The 24,577-nt window shown below is 41.2% G+C and overlaps 1 protein-coding gene across 3 annotated transcripts in view; it reads left to right on the forward strand.

Moving 5' to 3' along the window:
• The window catches only part of LOC126232226 (nucleolar protein dao-5-like), a 350,086-nt gene that overhangs the window by 240,231 nt on the left and 85,278 nt on the right, over positions 1–24,577 (forward strand). For all 3 annotated transcript variants that reach the window (XM_049942519.1, XM_049942518.1, XM_049942520.1), the window contains exons 5-6: positions 13,940–14,106; positions 21,354–21,833. In XM_049942519.1, coding sequence (XP_049798476.1) covers positions 13,940–14,106; positions 21,354–21,833 — 647 coding nt within the window. The remainder of the gene's footprint in view (positions 1–13,939; positions 14,107–21,353; positions 21,834–24,577) is intronic.

Here is a 24,577-nt window from a genome sequence, read left to right on the forward strand (position 1 = left end):
AAAAATCTAAATTGGAAGGTAGACATTGACTACATAGCAAACTTAACAACTTAGCATTTGCAATGTGTATTTTGGCAACTGCCACATAGTAGACATCAGAAAGATAGTCTGTCATGGTTACTTTGAGTCAGTTTTATTCACTATGGCATAACCTTGTGAGGAAATATAGCAGATGTGATGAGATTCTTAGTATTACAAAAGAAAGCAATGAAAAACATGTGTGCTGCCAAACAACGGGTATCCTGTTGACCACTGTTAAAAAAATTTAAAAATACTATCGATTCTCTTCCTTTACGTATATGAGCTGTTGTTACTCGTAAAGAAAAATCAGCAAACACCACTCTCTTTCTGTTATGACCACAACTACAACTCTTGCCACAGAGAATTTTAAACTCCCAATGCACTGTTATAGCACCATGCACAAACACCAGAGTAAATGGGGTTAAAAGTTTACAATAATATAAAAGGCAGTAATATGTTTAACATGGAGCTTGGATTGCTGAAAAGATTACTCTATACTCTTCTGGTGGAATAGTGTTATTTATCTATTGAAGAATTTTCATGGAGAATAGGTTAACAGTTTTTTATATATACTGAAAACTATAGTATGTATTTGTGTGGCAGTAATTCAGAGATGTAGCTATATAAAATAAAGTAAACAGTATATCAGTACATCAGATCAAATTATTTGAAAATTTTATGTTATAAGATGAACAAATTGCATTTGAGGTAATTACCAAGAATGATTGCCTATTGAAGTAGTGGGATCCAAATGACACATATATCAAACGTGCGATTGTAAATCGATCGTGCAAGTCTCGTGGCGGGCGTTATGACAATTATTTGTGATCATCATTTTTATCTGTTTTCCGTCGTTTGTGTACTTGCTCTTTCCTTCGCGAATTATTTGTGACTTGGGAACCCCAGATGATTTCTGTACATACTGAGTGTGATATCTGGTGTTCCTAATGTTTCTGTTCCTAATGTTTCTTTGGCGGATTCTCTCACATGGAAAAACCTAATTCCATGCTTATCTAATGTACAAAACTGTTTGACTTTTTGCCGCAAATATGGAGTTCTACCAGACGAAGAAAGGAAGGACTGTGTTGACTGTGGTGCTGCGAACTGTGTAAAACTTCATAAGATGAGTTTCAATGCTGAAATACCATTTCAGTTTCATTGCGGGCAGTTCGGAAAACGACCCAGTATCAGGAAGAATACGTGGTTCGACTCTTCCAAGTTATTCATACAGACCAGCGTAATTCTTCTATTGTGCTGCATTTGAGAGTACATGTTACAAGCAACAGCATCAGAAACTGAGATATATGCAAATACCATGTGTGACTATTTCGGGTTTTGCCAAGAAGTCTGTTATGTGGTAGTGACAAATGACAGTGTACCAATTGGTGGAGTGAGTAAAGTTGTGGAAGTAGACAAATCTCATATAGCTAGACGGAAGAACCAGAGAGGATGACCTTCAAAAAGTGAAATGGATCACATTTGGGTATTCAGTGGAATAGAGATTCCCGGAAGTGTTTTGTTGTGAGTATTGACAAGAGACAAGGTCACTTTAGTGGGTCTGATAAAGCACTGGAACTAAAGTTGTTACAGACGGGTTTAGTCGTACACAACTCTGAAAGCTGAAGGATTCGACCACGAGTTCGTGAACCACTCTACGGAGTTCGTGTCTTCAGATGACCCTCATGTCCACATGCAGAATATTGAGCGGCTATAGAAATCTGTGAAGTCTTCCATTAAAAGAGAAGGGTGTCCAGGACAAAGAGACGAACAGTACTTGTTTCAGAACCTCTATTTCCATAACTTGCATTTGCAGGGAGAAGTTAACGCATGTGACACTCTGCCGATATTCTTGCGTGATATTGGCAGAGTTTACCCATGCTATGGCAAAAAGGGAATTGTCCGAGCAGCATACACATCACATGGACTTTCACATGACAATAACACCGATGACGAATAAGGTAAGTCATTTCCTTTGTAATTACAAGTTCTTTTTTTTTAACGCTCTTCTTTAGTCATTGCTGTAGTGACCACCATAAACATAACGCCCGCCACAAGACTCACAAGATCGATTTACAATCACACGTTCTATATACGTGTCGTTTGGACCCCGCAACTTCAATAGGCACTCATTCTTGGAAATTACACAGTAGTGTAAGTTGAAAACTAGCCCTCGTCCCTAGACACTCTGCAGAATATCTGCTTGACTCCAAATATATCAATAATAAGTAATCTAGATTATCTTTAGTCATGATTGGTTGCCAGTATATTAAATACAAAAGCAGCCAGCAGTGGTTAGAGTGGAGGTGATGACCCCATTTGTTGGACCGAAACTTTTGATAACTTTTACTAAGACAGTGGTAAAATCTAAACCACAGTGTTGTATTAGGATGCAGCTTGTAGAATATAGTTTTAAAACCCAGAAACAAAACAATGTGGCAAGCTAATGATGCCAAAACCATGTTTGAGGATAATTTCTATAATCCTCAGCTTGAACAGGAGGCAGATAAAACCCAAGTGTCATCACAGCCCTTGGTAACTTCAGGAAACACCTGGACACAGTGGGAATAGGGATAGAATGCCACAAGTGCAGACTATGTGGTACAGTGGGTGAAACAGTGCAACATTTAATCATCCACTGAGAAAAACTGCGAGGCCAGAGACAGAAAATATTTGGGCCATTAATTCCTGAAGACATTGTGGCTAAATGCTGCACAGTAAACTTAATTTTGGTGTGGGGAACAGGGGCTAGGTCCACTGTTGTTGTCTCCCAGTGTAAAATCAAATCAAAAGCCAGTGGTGGTTATTTCTGCCTGTTAATGTTGAACTTGAAGCGTTTCACATCCTGAAAGGTTCTCCTTCATGGTGCAATTTATGGGGCATGATGTATGAATTAACGAACGAACAATGCATAGAAGTGAACACACTTTTTAACAGTCTGTGATAACTTCAAGGGAATCGTGAAAAAATGACAGCAACAGGTTCATAACATATGAAAAGAAAAATTTCATCCAGAAATTTATTAAAATCACAAAGACTGTATGTCCAGTACTTACCTTCAGGCGGTCCGCCCCTGGTAGCTGCACCAGACTGTCAATCCTAAGGGCCCGGGTTCGATTCCCGGCTGGGTCGGAGATTTTCTCTGCTCAGGGACTGGGTGTTGTGTTGTCCTAATCATCATCATTTCATCCTCATCGACGCGCAAGTCGCCGAAGTGGCGTCAAATCGAAAGACTTGCACCAGGCGAGCGGTCTACTTGACGGGAGGCCCTCGTCACACGACATTTCATTTCATTTCACCTTCAGGCGGCACATCATCCAGTACAGCTGACAGGCACAAATAAAAATAAATAATGACTGCACTCGTATGAGGTTCATTCTTCAGGGTAGGAAAGGAGAAAGAATTGGTGAAGGTTTGAAGAGGAGGATACGAGGTTTGGCGGTGGGTGGGAAAGGAGTAGGTGTCTCAGGAGCTACAGTAAGAAGAAATAAGTTTGGTGAGTAAAGGAGACAAATATCATGGTTATATTTTATCTATTGTGGGAAGTTGGACAGTTAGTATGGGAATTGTTAAGGTGAAGCCTTAATGCCAAAAGTCACTCAACATTGGAGGAACAGTGTGTGGGGATGTAGCTTGGCTATGGTGAAAGCATATTATGCTTCATGGAAGGAGTGTTGGTATTAGAGCATGGAATTAGCAACATTTATGGATTTTTGGGGAGAAGGTTAGTGAGATGAATTATAACACTACAAGGGAAGAGGTCTGGACAAACAAGCAAACGGATCTGTGGGTGAAGGTGGAATCAAATAATTGACGCTAAACAATTTTGCAGGAAAGAATTATTGTTAAACCTAGGTAAAGATCGATGAGCATATGAAATAAGACTGCTAATCAACGGAAGAATGTAGCTTGATGGGAAACGAGCCTACTGAATTAAAAAAAGATTACCAAACAGAGGAAGACATTCGTCGAACTTAAGAAAAAAAATAGTTACACTAATCAAGAAGATCGCCAAATTGAAGAAAAGGAGCGGCAAACAGAGATCGAAGTTCGTGAGCGACGGAAGACCATCATACCAGAGAAAAAAAAAAAGAACGTCGTCAAAGAAAAAAGCTGACAGTCAAAGAAAAAATATAACCGATGGTAACTACTTTCTCTACGTTAAAAAAAAATACGCGTTTGGAAAGAGATGGTAACATAACACAGAATAGCTGCACAAAAAGCCAACATGTGGACATTCAACACTCATTTTCAACAGGCAGACGCAATTTTAACAGAGTCTGATATCGTTTACGTAAAAGCATCGTGACAATGTGCTATTTTACATTTGAAAAAATGACAAGTACGTATTACCAGTAATCCCCGATCCGTACTAAAATGCGTGTGATGCTGTATGGTGATGACCAAAAGCCAAAAAAGAAAGGAAAAAATGTTAGTTAAATACATGCAACGATAACTATGCATTCCATGTTTGTGATATAACCACACATTCGTATCATCCGCCAGGGATTACACTTAAAAATCATGTGCGTATCTTGTACCATAGTCGTCTAATGGCTAAAGGTGATTTAGTGTAAGCTTGGTTGAGCATTTGGCAGGCAATTTTGCAGAAGCAGTTGAAATGTGGAAGCCGCTAGGTCGATTTTGCCAACAACCCAACCTTGCTTGATTGTATGAACCAACTTACCGTAAGGGTTTTTAATGAAAGGATTTAATGAGTGATGGGAGATCTGTTCATCATGAATTTGTGGGAGCAAATTGCCAATTTCAGCTCTTTATTGTCGGTTTAACGCGATTTTTTGTACTCGTTGACACGAAATGTTATGCCGCCTGTCCGCTGCTCTCTTTCTCATTGGGTAGTTACAATGCGCCGATGACACGCCCCGTTGCGGTCCCATCACACCTCATAGCGAGCGCCGCCAATGTCTCTCCGCCACACTTCCGTTACGGCGGTGCTCCTGGTCAGAAGTCTACTTTTTACGACGACACGAACTTAACGTCTCTCGTTGCTTCAATCGACTTGTATGCAAATGGTTTCGTGTGTGTGTGTGTGTGTGTGTGTGTGTGTGTGTGTGTGTAGACACGGTGTTACAATTTCGTTGTTTTGTGAGTGCCTTTGTCGTGTGTAAATGAAAGCTTTGGCAGCTGTAAGAGCTGTGGCGGAGTTAATTCTTGCTTGCATGAAATCGCTGCGTAAGACAAGAGATTTTTTTTAAAAAAAGCAAGAAACGTGTCGTGACTGTATAAAGAAAAAACAGCTTGTTTGCTCAGCGACCATGCTGAAAGACACTAGAAGTTATTTTAATCATCTGTACAACAATTTGTGAATGGAGAGCACCGCTATGAAGTTTTGAATAAATTAATGTTGAATGAATAGTTCAGTTTTCCAGATTTCTGTAGCCTCTTCTCCTGTCATTTTGCTTAAAAAAGAAACTATCAACTGCAGATGATGTAGTTATCCACAACGAAGTACTGTCTGAAAGACGGTGCATAAATATTCGGTGAGATCGTGATAAAATTTAAAAGTGGTGCTAAAATTGGCAACTTTCTTTAAATGTTAAGAAATGTAAAATTGTGCACTTCAGAGAACGAAAAAATTTAGTATCCTATGACCATAACGTCAGTGAGTCACTTTTGGAATTGGCCAGGTCATAGAAATACCTAGGTCTGACACTTTGTAGGGGTATGAAGTGGAATGATAACATACCGTCAGTCGTGGGCAAAGCAGGTGGTAGACTTCGGTGTATTGGTGGGAAGTGCAGTTAGTCTACAAAGGAGACACTTTAAAAATCACTCGTGCGACCGGTTGTAGAATATTGCTCAACTGAGTGGGACCCTTACCAAATAGGACTAACGGGGGATATTGAACGTATGCAGAGAAGGGCAGCACAAATGGTCACAGGCTTGTTTGATCCGTGGGAAGGTCAAAAGTACAGAAGGAATTGAACTGGAAGACTCTTGAAGATAGACATAAACAATCCCGAAAAAGCCTGCTAACAAAATGCCATACATAAACAATCCCGAGAACGCCTGCTAACAAAGTTTCAAGAAAAGTAATTTAATGATCACTCGAGGAACATACACTATGCGATCAAAACTATCCGGACACCTGTCTGAAAACGACATAAAAGTTCGTGGCGTCCTCCATCAGTAATGCTGGGATTCAGTATGGTGTTGGCCCACCCTTAGCCTTGATGACAGCTTCCATTCTCGCAGGCATACCAGCCCATTCTTCACGGACTGCTGAACTGAGGAGAGGTATCGATGTCGGTCGGTGAGGCCTGGCACGAAGTCGGCGTACCAAAACATCCCAAAGGTGTTATATAGGATTCAGGTCAGGATTCTGTGCAGGCCAGTCCATTACAGGGATGTTATTGTCGTGTAACTACTCAGCCATAGGCCGTGATGAACATGTGCTCGATCGTGTTGAAAGATGCATTCGCCATCCCCGAATTGGTCTTCAACAGTGGGAAGCAATAAGGTGCTTAAAACATCAATGTAGGCTTGTGCTGTGATAGTGCCACGCAAAACAACAAGGGGTGCAAGTCCCCTCCATGAAAACCACGACCACACCATAACACCACCGCCTCCGAATTTTATTCTTAGCATTATACACACTGGCAGATGACGTTCACCGGGCATTCGCTTTACCCACACCTTGCCATCGAATCGCCACATTGTGTAACGTGATTCGTCACTCCACACAATGTTTTCCCACTCTTCAGTCGCCCAATGTTTACGATCCTTACACCAAACGAGGCGTTGTTTGGCATTTACCGGTGTGATGTGTGGCTTATGAGCAGCCGCTCGACCAAGTAATGCAAGTTTTCTCACCTGCCACTTAACTGTCATAGTGATTGTAGTGGATCCTGATGCAATTTGAAATTCCTGTGTGATGGTCTGGATAGCTGTCTGTCTATTACACATTACGGTCCTCTTCAACTGTCGGCGGTCTCTGCCAGCCAGTAGACGAGGTCGGCATGTACGCTTTTGTGCTGTACGTGTCCCTTCACGTTCCTACTTCAATATCACATCGGAAACAGTGGACCTAGGGATGTTTAGGAGTGTGGAAATCTCGCGTACAGGCGTATGACACAAGTGATACCCAATCAGCTGATCACGTTCGATGTCCACGAGTTCCACGGAGCGCCCCATTCTACTCTCTCACGATGTCTAATGACTGCTGAGGCCGCTGACAGGGAGTACCTGGCAGTAGGTGGCAGCACAATGCACCTAATATGAAAAACGTATGTTCCAGATACTGTTGATCACATTGTTTAATACTACCACCTACGAGTCACTCAAATAGGTATCGTAAGGATAAGATTACTGCACGCATAGAGGCACTCATTCTTCCCGCCCTCTATACGTGAATGGAACGGAAGAAACCCTAATAACTGGAACAATGGGATGTACCCTCTGCCATGCACTTCACGGTGGTTTGCAGAGCATAAATGTGGAAGACCATCATTCTTCCCGCTCCCAATACGTGAATGGAACGGAAGAAACACTAATAATTTGTACAATGGGACGTACCGTCTGCCACGCACTTCACAGTAGTTTGCAGAGTATAAATGAAGAACTGTATCCACCGGGTTCTGTTCTTGCAGACGTGGGCAGTTCGGCGCCCAGATGTTTTGCTTGCCTATATTTTTCTTGATTCATTTGTATATGTACACTAATTGAATGAATTTTACTCTGCAACCCACATATTGTCTACCAATCCGTGTTCAGATCGCGTATGATAGCGTCAAGCGCAGCAAAACGTCGCTGCTTGTTTGTGTAGTCAACGTCATTAAAATGCCACAAGCGCCTATGCATAGCATTGATAAAACAAAAAAAGAGGCGAACAGTTTCACCGTTCTCCACCTCATATTTCAGTTTCTTTATGCTCTGCCGACACGTCTAATCTCAGTATCCATGCAACTATACTCCGTTCATCATAAAAATCGGATGTAAACCAACATATACCCGATGATTGGTCGGCAGCCGTTACTCTCGTACACTGATGTTATTCTGCCCTTGGAAGTATGCCCAACTTACGTGTTAGATATCGTATTACTGTGTGACTGTAAATGAAACTTTGACATTCTGATGTATTAACAGCCATCGACGTTTTTCTTAATCACACTTTAGCTACGTAATTTTTATTTCAAAACTCGTGTACAGTCCCAGTCTCTGTAAGCGCTACTTATGTTCCGATTGTCCCGCTGTTCATATGTACCGCGAAAATGGATGACGCTGCTTCCTGCTTACGCGGAACACCGTTAATGTCTGAAACAAGTTGTTGTTAATGTTTTTCACAACATTAAAAAGACAAATCAGTTTCTACGTTTTTGTAGAAACATGATGTGCGTATTGTCGAGACATGTAGCGTAACGGGTAGCGTGGTAGGTGGATAACTGAGTGGGCAGAGGATCGGCGGTTGTGATCTGCAATTTCCTTTTGTTCAGTTTGAATACCTAAATTATTTAAATGTGATTTTTTAAAAAAAAAAATATATCTTAAATAACTTGTACTTAACCATCATTTTTTCGAGAAAAATGCACGTACAGTGTGATCCGTTGGGGTTGCGGGGGGTGGGGTGGGGGGAGATAAGGCACGCCTACCAGTTGCAGTGCTGGCGCTACAAATTACGCGTCTTCACTGTAACATGCGTCTTCACTGTAGCATGCGTAGCGCAATTGGCTAGGTAGAAACTTGTAATGCAGTTGACCTGCGTTCCATTCTCACTGCTCGCAATTTTTTTTTCATTTTATTTCATTCCCCGCAATGTTAAACTATTAATTATAAAATTTAAATATACTTAAACGGGTCATATAGTATGACGTAACTGTCAATCTCTATGTATAAAAATGAATGTATGTATGTCTGCTCTCTGTGCGTTCCCAAACCATTCATCCGATTGCGATGAAATTTTGGTGATCTGTTTTCCGTACGCACACGAAGGTTCCTAGCCGAAAAAAAAATAAGACACATTCTTGAGGAGATATGACGTCATAAACAATGAGATGCCAGCGCGGGAAAATACCCAGATTTATGCATCCACTATTTGAGAATGAGGGCACTTAGCGACCAGCAACAAACGTTATATACAATTTCAAACCTTTACGAAAATTTTTCTCGCTGACACCCCCCACAAAATAATGAAAGGAAAAAAGGTTGTCGCTTACTACATATTCTCAGTACATACCGTAAATCTGCCGCAGTAGGCATGACGTTTTAATGTATAATTTCGTTACTCTTAACTCTAATCGAAACATATTTCGCATACAGTATCCCATATATCGGTAAATGCGCCGGCAAATTTATGTCTCTTACGACATATGATTCAGGAGATATCACGTGGTAAACATCGAGATGCGTGAAAAAGTGCCGCGTCAGGCATGACGTTTTGTTCTATTATTTCTTCACTACTAACACTATTCGCAACACGTTTCGGAAACAACACAGTCAGCTACGTAATGTTGGCAGCAGACGAAACTACGTGCCTACCGAAGCCTCCCGACGTTTACCGACTTATACCGATTCAGGACTAGGGAGAGGTCTGCCATCTAAAAGTTTACACACTGTATTCTAGTTTCTAAATACATACGGTATCACACAAAGAATTCTGGTTTTCATTGCAAATACACATCTTAATCATCGATATATTATAAAAGATTGTGAATATTTTGAATTTTTTAAATCATTATACAATTAAAGTTTTTGGAGAAAATGAAAAATCAGGTCCTCTTTGCCTGAATATGCCCTTTGTTTTATAGGACAGACGTGGTCTCTCACGAGCCAGAGCGACAAGCGTCGTAGAAACATGGGAAACGATAATTTTCGCTGAGTCGAACACACTGTACAAATGCTGCATTTTTACAGTTGTCACCTTAACACTACAGTCACCCAACAGAATTGATCAGGAGCCAAGTTCAGGGATATGTCACGAGATAATGCACGAAGCTTTGTGACACGTCACTGCCGAGCGATGGCGAATTGCAGAACAGCACGTCATAAAAGAGGAGGAGGAAATGTGGACTTTTCGGTAGCTTGAGATTCTATTGCTGATCGCCTTGTTATCAAAAAGCAGCACTGAAATCTACCGCACTCCTCGGAGTCCGATACGGAAGAAGTTCGGAGTTTACCAGACGACAGACTGTGGCTTCAATATCTAACTAAATGGTGAAATCCCAGCTGTGCACTTTTACGCCGCACATAGTATATGCAGAAAAATTACCCTTGTTAAAATCAGGAATTTTCATCACTCTCGCTTTTAATTACAGTACTATGTTAGCTATGATCGAGAACATGTTATGTTTTACAGTGTATCACCTAAGAAGCGTATCATTATTTCCTTCTGTTCAAAAATTAAATGATATACAAGGCTACGTTGTTCTCTGCTCGCATCTGCGTCTTTTTTACAACTGTTCAGTGTCCACATCACTGCAGGTTAGTTGGGACTTGACGGCTGCACAAGTTAAATACGCCGGTAAAGCTGTTGTCCCGTATTATCGCCTAGTCGATGCACGCGTAACACACGGCATAAAACATTATCGGACTTGACTGCACTCGGGACATCTTGGCTTGTGCTCCACGTGAAACGAAACCCAATGAAGTTCCAGCAAACGCGGGAGAATACATAGTGTAATGTTAACATGAGGTTTATTCTTATGCAGTAATTTACAGAAATTTAGTAAAGCTGTAGGGAACTCGACAGTGCTCATTAAGAGAGTATTCTGACACGAAAATTGCACGGCTGTTGCTGCAGCATGTGTATTGCGTGGGTAGCAGCGGATCGATATCGCTCCATTTCGTTCTCAGTTGTAACACAGGTTAGACTGTGGTTGTAATCTACTGTAAATCACGTCGTTATCTTGATCCAAGTATAAGCAGTATCGTTTGTAAAGAGTTTTGCTGGGACGGGGTGGTAGTTGTTAGCAAGAGCATCAGTATTTGCCAACCACAGTCACTACTGGTACCACATTCTACTTCATGCTTTGAATTGACACACGTTTTTACGAAAGCTTAACGATTTTGTGCACGCCAGGAATCGAAACTTGTGACCTATATGAAACTATCACACATAGTTACGTTATATCTGCTACATTTCTACAAGAGCGCCAAGTTACATTATGAGATTGGCAATAGCCATAGTCAAAACATATCGGTCTGAAATATTCCGACTTTCGTAGACGTTTGGTACGGATGAACGATGTAATAAGAAGCCCAAGAATAGAGGAATATTCGACAAACGGTTGGTATGTTCCTCGACTTTTTTTCCGCCATTAATTCAACGGTAGGGCAGGCATTTACGGCAATTAGTACTTTCAGATTTGTTACGCCGTAATCCGTCAAAGAGATAAAAAATTATATTTGGTATGTGAAACGTGTATACCTGACTGTGGTATCTCGCGACTCTATATATAAATTTCACTTATAATGATCGGAATCTCCTAAATAGAAGTTGACACTTTTTTCTTTACGCCACATTACCTGCAACTGCGTAGAAAACATTCCGTTGTAAAAGTTGTTCACGATCGCTAGCTAACCCTTAATGAGCATTAGATAAGATTTAACAGGCGTTCAACAAGAAGACGCTAATCAGCTACGAAACGGAACAACTGAGCGGAAAAGACGGCGAGAGAGCAGAATCTTATTGCCAGACACGAGTAACATACGAAAATTACGCAACATATAGGAGGAATATTGAGATTGCAAATTAATGATTATATCTGTTACTTACGTTGGGTAATTTCAAAGATTTCGAAACACACTTATTGTCGTTTTAGGTTGCTCAGTTGTATGTTATTTTTTCAAATTTAATAAAATCAACTAATGGTTTCGTTTTATCCTGCCCACTTGCTAAATATTTGGTGCATAGGAAACCTGCTTTTTCTCGTATCACTAGACAACAGTTCAAGCAAATCGTATTAATGAATTTTATTACAAAAGGAAATGGTTACAACACTGAACATTGTGCTAAACAGATGCGTCGCAAGCAAAGGGCGACAGAAAAAATAAGAAATCTCTTCCGAATATACAGTGTCACATAATAGAAGCGAAATTTGGGGAAAAACAAAAATGGCTCCATCCTCAAAGGGTGCAGGTCGAACACATGAAGAATGTTGATACAGGAACCATCGCTATAATAGTTTTTAATTGTCGTAGCTGTGTTGGGAAAGTACCAGAGCTGCTAGAGTTACTAAAACGCACTGATGCTCAAATCGTTATAGACACTAAAAGCAGATAAGTGCAGCCAACAGTTTTGCGAGGAACCTAATGGTGCTCAGAAAGGATAGGCTAAACACAGTTGGCAGTGGTTTATTGCTGATGGAAGTAGTTGATCATGTAGCGAAATTGAACCAGATAGTTCCTGTGAGTCACTGTGGGCAGAGGTCATTCATCTTGGCAACTGGAATATAATAATAATTGGATCTTTTTACCAACCTCCCAACTCAGATTTTACAATTGCTGAAAGATTCAAAGAAAACTTGAGTTTAATTTCAGACACGTACCGGACTCATACAATTATAGTTGGTGTTGACTTTTAATTTCCCCTTGATATGTTAACGAAAATACATGTTTAAATCTGGGCGTAAACATAAAACATGCAAAATTGTGCTTAATGTGTTCTCTGGAAATTATTTTGAGCAGTTAGTTCATGAGCCCATGTGAATAGTAAACAGTTGTGAAAACAAACAAATAATCATGAGCAAATAATGAGCATCAAAACTGATACAGGGATTAGTGAACACAGAGTTGTCGTAGCGAGATTGCATATTGTAACCCCCAAATCTCCCAGAAATAAATGAAAAATATAGCTATTCAAAAAGCAGATAAAAATTCACTTGATGTCTTCTAGAAAGACATTCTCCTTTCCACCTAAATTACCAAGATAATTTTGGACCAGACGTGGCTTGAATTGAAAGAAATAGTATCAACAGCAATTGGGAGATTTATATGTAATAGATTAACAAACAAAGCTGATCGGTCTTGGTACACAAAACAGATCAGAACACCGTCTCAGAAACAACAAAAAAAGCATGCCAAATTTATCCGAACACAAACTCTCCAAGATTGGCGATCTTTTACAGACACTCAAAATTTAGCACGGACTTCGATATATGATGCTTACAGTAGTTTCACAACAAAACTTTGTCTCGAAACTTGGCAGAAAATCTAGAGAGATTCAGGTTGTATGTAAAACATGCTAGCGACAAAACACAGTCAGTGCCTTCTTTGCGCAATAGCAATAGAAATACTATTAATGACAGTGCAGCCATGGTAGAGTTACTGAACATAGCCTTTCAAAATTCCATCAAAGAAGACGAAGTAAATATTCCAGAATTCGAATCGAGAACAGTTGTCAACATGAGTTGCAACTTAACATTTAATAAAAGCAGGTCTTCTGGTCCAGACTGGATACCAGTTTGGTTCCTTTCAGAGTATGCTGGTACAATAGCTCCATACAAAACAGTCATATACAACTGCTTGCCCAACGAAAGATCTGTACCCAAAGCCTGGAAAGTTGCACAGGTCACACCACATTTGCATCTCTCAGTTTTACTCGGTGATGCCTTCAAAAGGTATTCATTCGTTCAGTGTGTTCCGTAGCTCCCGTTGAGGAGGAGGAGGAGAATGTTGGGGATGTGGAGCAAGTCAATTTACTAACAAAATAAACAAATAATAGAAACTTAATCTGTATTGACAATGAACTATCTCAGTACTATTTGTGCCTACACTAGCTAAACGGAACCCAGTATTTTAATTGGACATCTGGTGGTAAGCTAATACTGCTTATTACCTACATGTGCAAGAACAGAAGCTTCTGTACATTACATTACAATTTCTGAGTTTTGGGCGACACCCCTACCTTCTTACTTTTTATGTCTCATCAAATTGAGAATTAATTGTCGAATGTTACTGTCAACAGGTGCAGCGAGCGATGCCTTCCGGCGAGCAAGTACTGCCTAAAGCACATCTTAAACGACCCAAACCAGATGCTCTACGTCCCCTGTGTCGGCCGCCGTAACTTGACCTTGGAGCAGCGTGATGAGGAATTTTCCAAAAGCAGGAGGAAGGCACGCCGTACTTCGACTGGTTAGTACTGATTGTCTCTTGTCCTGCCTTCATGAGGTTGTCAGAGAACTATTACAGATCTTTCATAGCAGCTCAGATCATGGCCCAACTTTTATAAAATGTGTCATAGAAGTAACCCAGTACAGTTAGTTGTTCTGTGCATCTTAATTCTGACTCCTTGCTGTGATTTGTAGCAAATCCATTTTACAATTAAGTACACTCACTTAGTGAACAATATGGCAACACGCTGACCATTTACATAATTTCTTAAATATTTTTTCCTTTAGTTCCAAGCATAAAGTGACTTCTACTTTATTACCTCTCTTTACCCTCCCCCCCTCCCCTCCCCTCCCTACACACACACACACACACACACACACACACACACACTCTCTCTCTCTCTCTCTCTCTCTCTCTCTCTCTCTCTCTCTCTGGGGGTTGAAAAGTTTTTGTGGCTGACTGCACCGCTCCTTTCTGTGACAAATGAAGGCAGGGTGATGGATATTGTAAATCATTTCTCATTCTAGTATTATATTTTCTGAATGTTACTATTGTTTTCAAACTGTGACTGTTTACAAGAAACTTCAAGGTGAACCTTTTCTCAGTACTCCCAACCGCTGGAACAACTTACTCAAGAGGTTATGGTGTGGACTCCACACATCGTCGTCATTATTACATTTTTCTGTGCAAGAAACACATTTTTCTTCACTGGGGCCATTCCGTGCCAAATGGTCTTATTTCGGAAAAAGTTCTCACAAGACCATAACAAACTCTGGTGAAATTGTTTATGAACATGAACACATGTTCCCAATAAACATTGGTACAGATTTACTTCCAATAATTACAGATCATTTGTTTGACCCCAAAGTGCAGCTTTTAGTAGTGCACCCTGGAATTTTGGGCAACTTTAAGACATATTCTCTCTGGCAGTATTGTCTTGAAAGAAAAAACATCTAGGCTATCCTATGTAACACTTTGTGTTCCCTTAATTTTGAAAAAAAAAGGTTATTGTCAATTTTCATATAGAAAATCTGAAGCAAAGTCAGTTGAAAAAAATAGACACTTGAAAGAAAAAAAGAAAAAGAAAAGAAAAATGAAGTTTGGCTTTTTATATCTCCGTAAGTAATCTCCAATATATGAAAGGAAATATCCAGACTGACTGAGTCATTATCTCCCAGTCCAAACTGCTAAGAAAAGAAATTTGGAAATTTAACCCCTATGGAGGTGAAATAGTGGGTGAAAGTGCTTTTTTGTTTTTCTTTTTAAAGTAAAAAGTAAATCATTTCTGAAGGACTATTACAGCTTTTGTAAAGCTACATGTATAAAAATTGGTATTTGACTTCTTGGTTTTTGGAAATTCAACCCCTGTGAAAATTTGTATTTGGCTTCTTGGGGGTCGGGGGGGGGGGGGGGGGGGGGGGGGGGAGACATTGGCGAGATGCGACTAGGATTTCATATTGACTTCTCCAGAGAGAACTAAACAGTTGTGGAATGTAATGAAAGGTGTCACATTTGAGTATCTGTGGAATACGGGCACATTTTCACTACACCTCCACTTTCTTGCTGCCTTTTAGGGCATTATATGCTCGAACAGCAAAACCAAACCTACGTTTTAGGTGGTTTGGAACGTGGTACTTCTAGCAAAAATGGTTTAAAAGAGTTTGCAACAAACAGCCTTCTGTAAATGTGGACTAAAAATACCTATTTTTGTCGTTTTTACAAAAATTGTCAATTTGGGTTTCAGTTTACAAACTAGTGGAAAGCAGTCAGAGGAAAAATTTATATTCTAAGACTTTTTCTTGGCAAATTATCACTTGCAATGTTTCAGGTTTATCACACAGTTCCTTCTTGAAATATGAAAAGGTGAACCTTTTTTTCCAAGTATCTATTTTTTCGGCTGACTTTGCTTCAAACTGTCTACATGAAAATTGCTCGATAAATCTGTTTTTTCGTATTCCACTTAAGAGAGTGCACACAATGGTCTAATTTTGTTTCTTTCAACAAAATATTGCCAGAGATATCATATCTCAAAAGTTGCCAAAAACTATTGTGGTGCACGATTGAAAGCTGCACCACGTGTCAAACAAACGACTATATCTGTGCAAGTATTAAACTGGTGAAAGTAAAACTATACCAATGTCCACAGGGAACAGGTGCGAATGTTCACTCAAAATTTCATCAAAGTCAGTGAATGTCATGCATGAACCTCTAGACAACTTGGCACAGTCTGACCATACCAAATTCTAGCTTTGCTCTGTTCCGGTAATTTTTTTTACTTTTCACCACACATTGCTTCATTACCAAATTAGTTATTCCTTAGTACCTCAGGCCTCAGTACCTCAGGCAATACTGACCCTACAACTTATCTTAGAAGAGAGATCAAGAAAAGGCAAACCTACGTTTCTAGCATTCGTAGACTTAGAGAAAGCTTTTGACAATATTGATTGGAATACTCTCTTTCAAATTCTGAAGGTGGCAGGGGTAAAATACAGGGAGCGAAAGGCTATTTACAATTTGTACAGAAACCAGATGGCAGTTATATGAGTCGAGGGGCATGAAAGGGAAGCAGTGGTTGGGAAGGGAGTGAGACAGGGCTGTAGCCTATCCCGGATGTTATTCAATCTGTATATTGTGCAAGCAGTAAAGGAAACGAAAGAAAAATTCAGAGTAGGTATTAAAATCCATGGACAAGAAATAATAACTTTGAGGTTCGCCGATGAGATTATAATTCTGTCAGAGACAGCAAAGGACTTGGAAGAGCAGTTGAACGGAATGGACAGTGTCTTGAAAGGAGGATATAAGATGAACATCAACAAAAGCAAAATGAGGCTAATGGAATGTAGTCGAATTAAGTCGGGTGATGCTGAGGGAATTAGATTAGGAAATGAGACACTTGAAGTAGTAAAGGAGTTTTGCTATTTGGGGAGCAAAATAACTGATGATGGTCGAAGTAGAGAGGATATAAAATGTAGACTGGCAATGGCAAGGAAAGCGTTTCTGAAGAAGAGAAATTTGTTAACATCGAGTATAGATTTAAGTGTCAGGAAGTCATTTCCGAAAGTATTTGTATGGAGTGTAGCCATGTATGGAAGTGAAACATGGACGATAAATAGTTTAGACAAGAAGAGAATGGAAGCTTTCAAAATGTGGTGCTAGAGAAGAATGCTGAAGATTAGATGGGTAGATCACATATCTAATGAGAAGGTATTGAATAGAATTGGGGAGAAGAGGAGTTTGTGGCACAACTTGACTAGAAGAAGGGATCGGTTGGTAGGACACGTTCTGAGACATCGAGGGATCACAAATTTAGTATCGGAAGGCAGCGTGGAGGGTAAAAATCGTAGAGGGAGACCAAGAGATGAATACAATAAGCAGATTCAGAAGGATGTAGGTTGCAGTAAGTACTGGGAGATGAAGAAGCTTGCACAGGATAGAGCAGCATCGAGAGCTGCATCAAACCAGTCTCAGGACTGAAGACAACAACAACAACAACAACAACAACACCTCAGGTTGTGTCGTATTGATCTGCCCCTTTTTTCTACCTGATTCGATTTGGTAACTGTTCATTAGTTACTGGATCTGTTCGTTTAATCTTCAGCAGTCTTCACTAGCATCATATTTCAGGAGCTCCTAGTCTGTTCTTTTCTCACCTTCGATGTACTTACCTGTACTTCTCCTGTCTTTTGGGATCCAGCAGAAATCTCCCTCACTACAGCTACCACCCAGTCTGTTGACTGTATATACTGGCCACATCCATTGCACAGTCTCTCAGTGCTGCAGGTAGCAGCACTATCGTGTCTCCTGCATGCTCCCACTGCCATCACAGCATCTTCTCCCACCCCTACCCTGCTGTCTCTCCTCTTTACCACCTAATGCCTCCTCTTTACCCCGCAGATTGCTGGTTCATGTCCTTTTTTTTAAAAAAAAAAAAAAAAGACGGACTTTATCTGAAAGCTTAATATCTTCCTGGTTTCAACGCCTCCTCTATGTGACAGGTGTAATCTGTCCTTTCCGTGTTATTGAGTCTACTCACCAGGCAGCAGGAGAAGACACACACAAAGTTTAAGTAAATGTGCAAGCAGTCAGAACCAGTGGCTCCTTCTTCTGCCAGAGGGATTGAAGAAGAAGTAAGAGAATCGAAGGAAAATGACTGGAAAGATTTAGGAAATGAGAAGAGTATGGAAAAGTCCCCCCAGAATCACAGATCGGGGGAGAGTTAGTGGGCAACATGAGAAGAAAATATTGACTGTTGGGTACTGCATCAGATAAGATTTAAAAACCTGAGAGCTTAAAGGTGGAATATAGGGTAACACACAAAACAGACGTTACTGACAAAACATTGTACAAGAGGTAATAACACTGGAACACTAAATGCATTGTATGTGTGGTAGAGGTGGGGGCTGGGGGAAAAATGGATGGGCCAGAAAATAAAAAACTAAAAGGGGGTGAAGAAAGGAATACTGAGAGTAAAGAAATTAATGTAAATTAAGGCCAGGTGGGTGGTGAGAACTGAGATGTCTATTTCATCACACTTGTCACCAGAGTCTTTCCCTAGACACCAGTTTCTCAGTACTCTATAGGTGGGAACGAACGGGCATTACAATATGACCTGGGCTTAATTTGCATTAATTTCTTCAGTCTCAGCATTTCTTCTAAGTTACTATTCCTGTATCCATTCCCTTTTAGTTTCCTGTATCTTTCATTTTCTGACTTGCTTATTTTTCCCTGTCCCCCCCTCTCTACCACATGCAATGCACTTAGATTTCCACTCTTATTAATTCTTGCACAATGGTTTTATGGTTATCTCTGTCTTGCTTACACCTTTAAGCTATTAGGTTTTGAAATGTCATCTGGTGGAATGCCGAACAGTCGAGCTTTCCTTTCCGTCCCGTCCGGTAAGTCTCCCCTGACCCGGCTTCTGGGGATTTTTCTGAACTCTCCCCATTTTATAAATCGAAACTCTTTCAGCACCTGCTCATTTGTTAAAAATTTAATTCCACTCTTGTGCTTTGAGGGAGGTGAAAAGATGATAATCTGAAGGCACCAAGTCAGGTGAATACGGCAGAGGTACAAAACATCCCGTCAAATGAGTCCGGGAACACCTCGGTGGCTTAGGCTGTGCGAGGACGGGCATTTTGTGAAACGGGCATGCTCCTCTTGCAAGCAGTCTCCTACTTTTGTTTTGAATGCTCCTTTTTAATTTTTTTAGGGTCACATGACGTCATTATGCATTGGTCTCACCCTGAGGCAGAAATTCAATCAACAAGACGCCTTTTCGGTCCCAAAACCCAGAAGCCATGATTTTTTTTGGCCAAAGTTGTGATTTTGAATTTTTCAACAGATAAAAAAAAATCACAACAGAGCTCAGAAAATCATCACCTTCCATTTAAAGTCACTCAAGAAACTCGCGGCCACTACTGACTCAATTGTTGTGCTGGTCTGTCAGCTGTTTTGGGACCCATCTTGCACACAGTTTTCCGGTTTACCATCATTTCTGTGATTGGTCGTCTTCACAAACTTTTTCATCAGTTTTTTTCTGCACCAACTCGTCAATCAAAATGGAAAGTCTTACAGTCCTCTGTTCATCATGAACATTTGTTCAGCCTCCACTAAACTCACTAGACCACTTGAACATTCTTGTTCTGTTCACAACTCCTTTGCTGTGAACCATTTTGATTCGCAAAAATGTTTTGGTAGGTGTCATTCCTTCATTGAGTAGGAAACGGATCACAGCATGTGGCTCGCGCTTGGCAAAATTTTTTACTGACATCTTTTACACAACTGGAAATCCCAATGTGAGTTTACATATTACCATGTTCCTGCAATGCTCGCTCTAGTCAGAGGAACTCTCTCTCTCTCTCTCTCTCTCTCTCTCTCTCTCTCTCTCTCTCCCACTTGAAAATTAAAAAAAATGATGGGGGACACAGTGGCCAGTTTTAGCACAGACAGATGTTCCCCCCTGAAAATATTAACTTTTCATGTGGGACTCTGTTTTAATACCAAGCATATTTTTTGAGATAGCAGGGTACCTGGGCGAAACATTTACAGTTTTGTAGTTTTAAATAATGGCAGTATTTTGAATGAGTGAAGTCTTTGGGATATAGGTAGTTGTGGGAATGAAGAGAAACCATCTTTAAATAATAATCATGAATTTACAATACAACCTCATATATACATTCCCATACATTATTGCTTGTAATTTTTAACTTTCGACCATAAAATTTACAGGTATCCATTGTTGAAGAGAAGTTTGTGAGAAATAGGAGGTTTTAATTGCAGTTTGTACTTTAGGTGAAAATTATATATGCAGACTGAAGCAAGGAATGAAATTTTTGCCAAGGCCAGGATTCGAACCCAGGTCTGCTGCTCACTAGCCACTGCACAAGCTACACTAGCACACATCCCTCCTCAATCCAGATTCCCATTCACACTTCAGCCCACCGGTATTCCCCGCAAAAATCAAACAGCATTGCAGGGGCTCTCCAACTGTACCGGAATATCACTTCAGCATCGAACGTAACGGGCTGTTCGAGTTTATGGGAATACCAGTGGGCTGAGGCTCGAACGGGAATTTGGATTGAGGAGGGATGCGTGCTGGGATGTTCCCAGAAGTTGTGTGAAGCCACCGTGTCAGTGTGACTTAGTGGTTACCGCACCTGCCTACTGAGCGGGAGACCCGGGTTCGAATCCTAGCCTCGGTACAAATCTCCTCACGTGCACTACAGATGTTCGAGACTTTGAAGGTCTCCGGAACGATGTAGTTTCATTTGAATGACAAATATGTTTGTCATTTTGGAAAGTATATTTGTTTAAAAAAATCAGCTTGTATGACAGGCGGAGATAATGGAGTACCCCAGTGGTCACTGTTATTATCTATGACAATGCTGTATACAAATTATCCAGTTAATAACTGTCTTAAAAACAAATGAATTGATATTTGTAATAGGATAATACAAATACAGACTCGTTTAAAAGTCTGTTATTATGTTAAAATTTTTCTAAAATTATAAGTTTTAGTGCAAAATTGGTGTGCAAAGTCGGAAGCTGGAAGCCGGATAAAAAATCTTCCTCACGATACATCATTCGTTCCTATAAGGTTAGTACGAGTTGAGAAAAAGGAGTGTCGACTCGAGAAATAGTATGCACGATGTAGTAGTTCCGAGTTAAAATGGACACCTCGTATATTCTTGTAACTTCCCTTAACAAAACCGAAGAACAGTTATTGTGTAGGAGAGAAAACTGAAGTTCATCCCTCTGTTTATATACAGGTAGCAGAGCCAGTGGTGCCAACACGAGCAGACAACCCGTAGTGAAGAGTTGCCGGACCAGCGCACGAGCGTGTGCGAGGGGCATCAATCCCGCAGTCGCGGCAGTGCTGGCGGCGAGAGGCAGGGCCGTTTCCGCCGGTAGGACGGCTGCGTCGAGGTCGAGGGCGGCTGCCGCCGGCCGTAAGGAGGCGGCGGCCAGAGCCGCGACCCCCAGGCCCAGGAAGAGGGGCGCGGCCGCCCGAGCGGCTCCCGCCAGATCTACTCCCGCGAGACCTGCTCCCGCCAGGCCTGCTTCCACCAGATCTGCTTCCACCAGGGGAGCTCCCGCCAGAGCGGCTCGTGCCAGAGCTGCTCCCGCGAGAGCCGCACCCGCCAGAGCCGCACCCGCCAGAACTTCCCCCGCCAGAGCTGCTCCCTCCAGAGCGAGATCTGTTCCCGCCGAGGTGGAGAAAGCCCGCTCGTCCGAGGGCTCGGCTGCAGGTGAGGCGAGCACTTCCTTTTATCGAGTTAATAATGTACACCTCTGTCTGTTAAAACTGTGACACCTGGAAGAGGAGCAAATAATGAAGGAACGAGAATGCACGGTTAGAGGTACAGATGGTCCGTGGGGTACAGGCTGTTGCATTTAGCACAAAGAGCCGATGCCTGTAGCAGCAATTATGATGTAAACCGGCTGGGCGTCCGGTCGAACCGGCACCGGGGACTGCGCGTACTTGTCGTCGTCGACTTCCTCCTAACTAATGGTGTGCAAAGAATTAAAAGTAAGAGAAGTGGGAACTCCCGATAGCCGAGCATTTAGAAAGTATAGCATTTTTATTGTACGTCGGGTGAGGCACGAGCTACTTATGTTAGGGTAGTTGTGAGGCAACAGTTGGTGAAATGGAGAGGGCAAAAACTTAGATCTTTTTAATTTTTATGTTATTTTCAATTCAAATAAACTGAAATAATCCTCATATTGAGTTTCGTAATATATTTGTAATTGAAAAGGAAAGGCAAAGCTGAATTTTGACAATGAAAATAAATTTCCAAGAAAGAATTGTACTTACAGCATTCTAGAAGGGATTGTAATTAGTTTCATTCTGACCTTCGAGCAGTCCTTGGGAGCTGCGTGTGAACAATAGTTTCACGGTCCATTAAAATTGGCCCATCGAGAGAGAAAAAGATATTGTACCCACAGAGGTCTACATCGAAATCCATTGCATTGGGCATCGCCAGCTATTCTCACCAGTATTTGACGAAATGAAGTGTTACGTGTGATCCACTGCTGAATGGCGCAATGAAGAGAACCTTTCACGAATAGAAACTGAGTTTGCTTTTCTATGGGAAGTTTCAAACAACCGTGTAATTGTAAAAATGTGCCATTTATAACGTGTGAAACATGCCGAGGAAATTACTGCTTTTCATGTTTTTATGGGGAGTATCGTACCAGCGTATGAAAACCGTCAATTGTAAAAGAACGAGTGTGTCTAATGTTCTGACCAAAGTTCTTGTGTTCGTCTTACAATCCCTTCTTTGGAAATTTATTTGGAAGCCAAGATTTTCCTTTGCATTTTGTTCTCATGACAGTTATGAAAATATTAATAAACACAACGTACAGGGCGTTATTTTGAGCCAACCGCGGTGGCCGTGCGGTTCTAGGCACTTCCGTCCGGAACCGCGTGACTGCTACGGTCGCAGGTTCGAATCCTGCCTCTGGCACGGATGTGTGTGATGTCATTAGGTTAGTTAGGTTTAAGTAGTTCTAAGTTCTAGGGACTGATGACCTCAGATGTTAAGTCCCACAGTGCTCAGAGCCATTGTGAACCATTATTTTGATTTATTTGCATTGTAAGTAACATAAAAATTGAAAATCAAAAAATGTTTATGCGTGGGGTCTATATCCCGCGACCCTCGGATTACTGTTCTGTACTCCTTCCACTGTGCCAACCACTGGTGGTAACTTATTCACTACTACTTACTAGATTGGCCACATAAACTGCAGTCAGTTTTTGGCCTCGCCAATCGGCCTCCTCTGGCTTCCTCGAACCTCGTAGTCTTCTCCAGCTAGTCCCATCTTACACGTATCCTCTCTGATTCCGACAGTCAGTCTCAGCTGTGGTGCCGCTCTTGTCTCTTCTTCCGCCACCTGCCCGGTGATCTGGCCATCTCTGCGTGTTAATGTGCCCGTACCACATCAGTCTCCACTCTAACCACAGCCGCAGTGCCCAGCAGCTTGCACAACTCCTGCAATTCACAGTTTTTCCCTTTTACGACAGTCTTTCACTGACTCAAAAATCTGTCTCAGAAAAGCGTTGTCAAATATCAGGAGTTTACTTTCTGTCTCCGGTGTCACAATCCAGGTCTCTACTCCGTATAGCAGGATAGATTCTATTACTGTCCTGTAATTCCTAATCTTTGTGGATCTTGATCGAAGCCGGGACTTCAGCAGCTTTCGGAGTGCAAACCTCGACATGTTTCCTCCCTAGATTCTTGCCATTATTTCCTAGTCTGTTTCATTCCTTGTCTGTTTCATTCCTTTTCATTGATATTTGAACTCTTTTTACCCTTTCAAAGATTTTACAATCTACATCTAAAGGTCTGTCATCATTATCTTTGCTTACTACGAGCCATATTCATCCAGGGTGTATACCACCCGGGACAACCGGGAGATCCGGGAAAAACCCGGGAATTGTTTAGAATTTTTCATTGTTTTAGTTTTCAGTTAAATTTTTGTGATTTTGACTGGTAAGAACAAATACTCTAACAAAGGATATTATTGTACTCCGCTACTGCAGAAAAATACTGCAGCAACAAACATGAAGAGGAGAAAAAAAACTGAAAAAAAAAAAAAAAAAAAACAAGTTCCAAAGGACATGCGCCGTATACAACAACAAAACAGTGCTCATACAAGCGCCTGCCAACAGTAAAGTGTGTCAAAGTCTTTAGAAACACTATGCAATGCCTTATAACAACAAATTGCCTCCGATGAGTGTGACGTGACAATTGTTTAAATTAGATTCGTTAGAGCAGTTGTGGGCGGGCTCTTGTGCATGCGCAGTTGAGTCGTGTATGAGTAGTACCTTCTCCCGCTTCTGGTTACGGAAGTGTGGCTAGGCGCAACTACTTAATATTGCCCCTGTTCAGAAATATCGTAGATCCGGGGCTGATGCACAGAGCAGTCAGAGCTGTTGTTGGGAGGTGGGTCGTCTCCATGTGACCTGTATTTACGTTCAGTGATTTTGTTC

The sequence above is a fragment of the Schistocerca nitens genome, unplaced genomic scaffold (assembly GCF_023898315.1).
Source record: "Schistocerca nitens isolate TAMUIC-IGC-003100 unplaced genomic scaffold, iqSchNite1.1 HiC_scaffold_466, whole genome shotgun sequence".
Taxonomy (NCBI): domain Eukaryota; kingdom Metazoa; phylum Arthropoda; class Insecta; order Orthoptera; family Acrididae; genus Schistocerca; species Schistocerca nitens.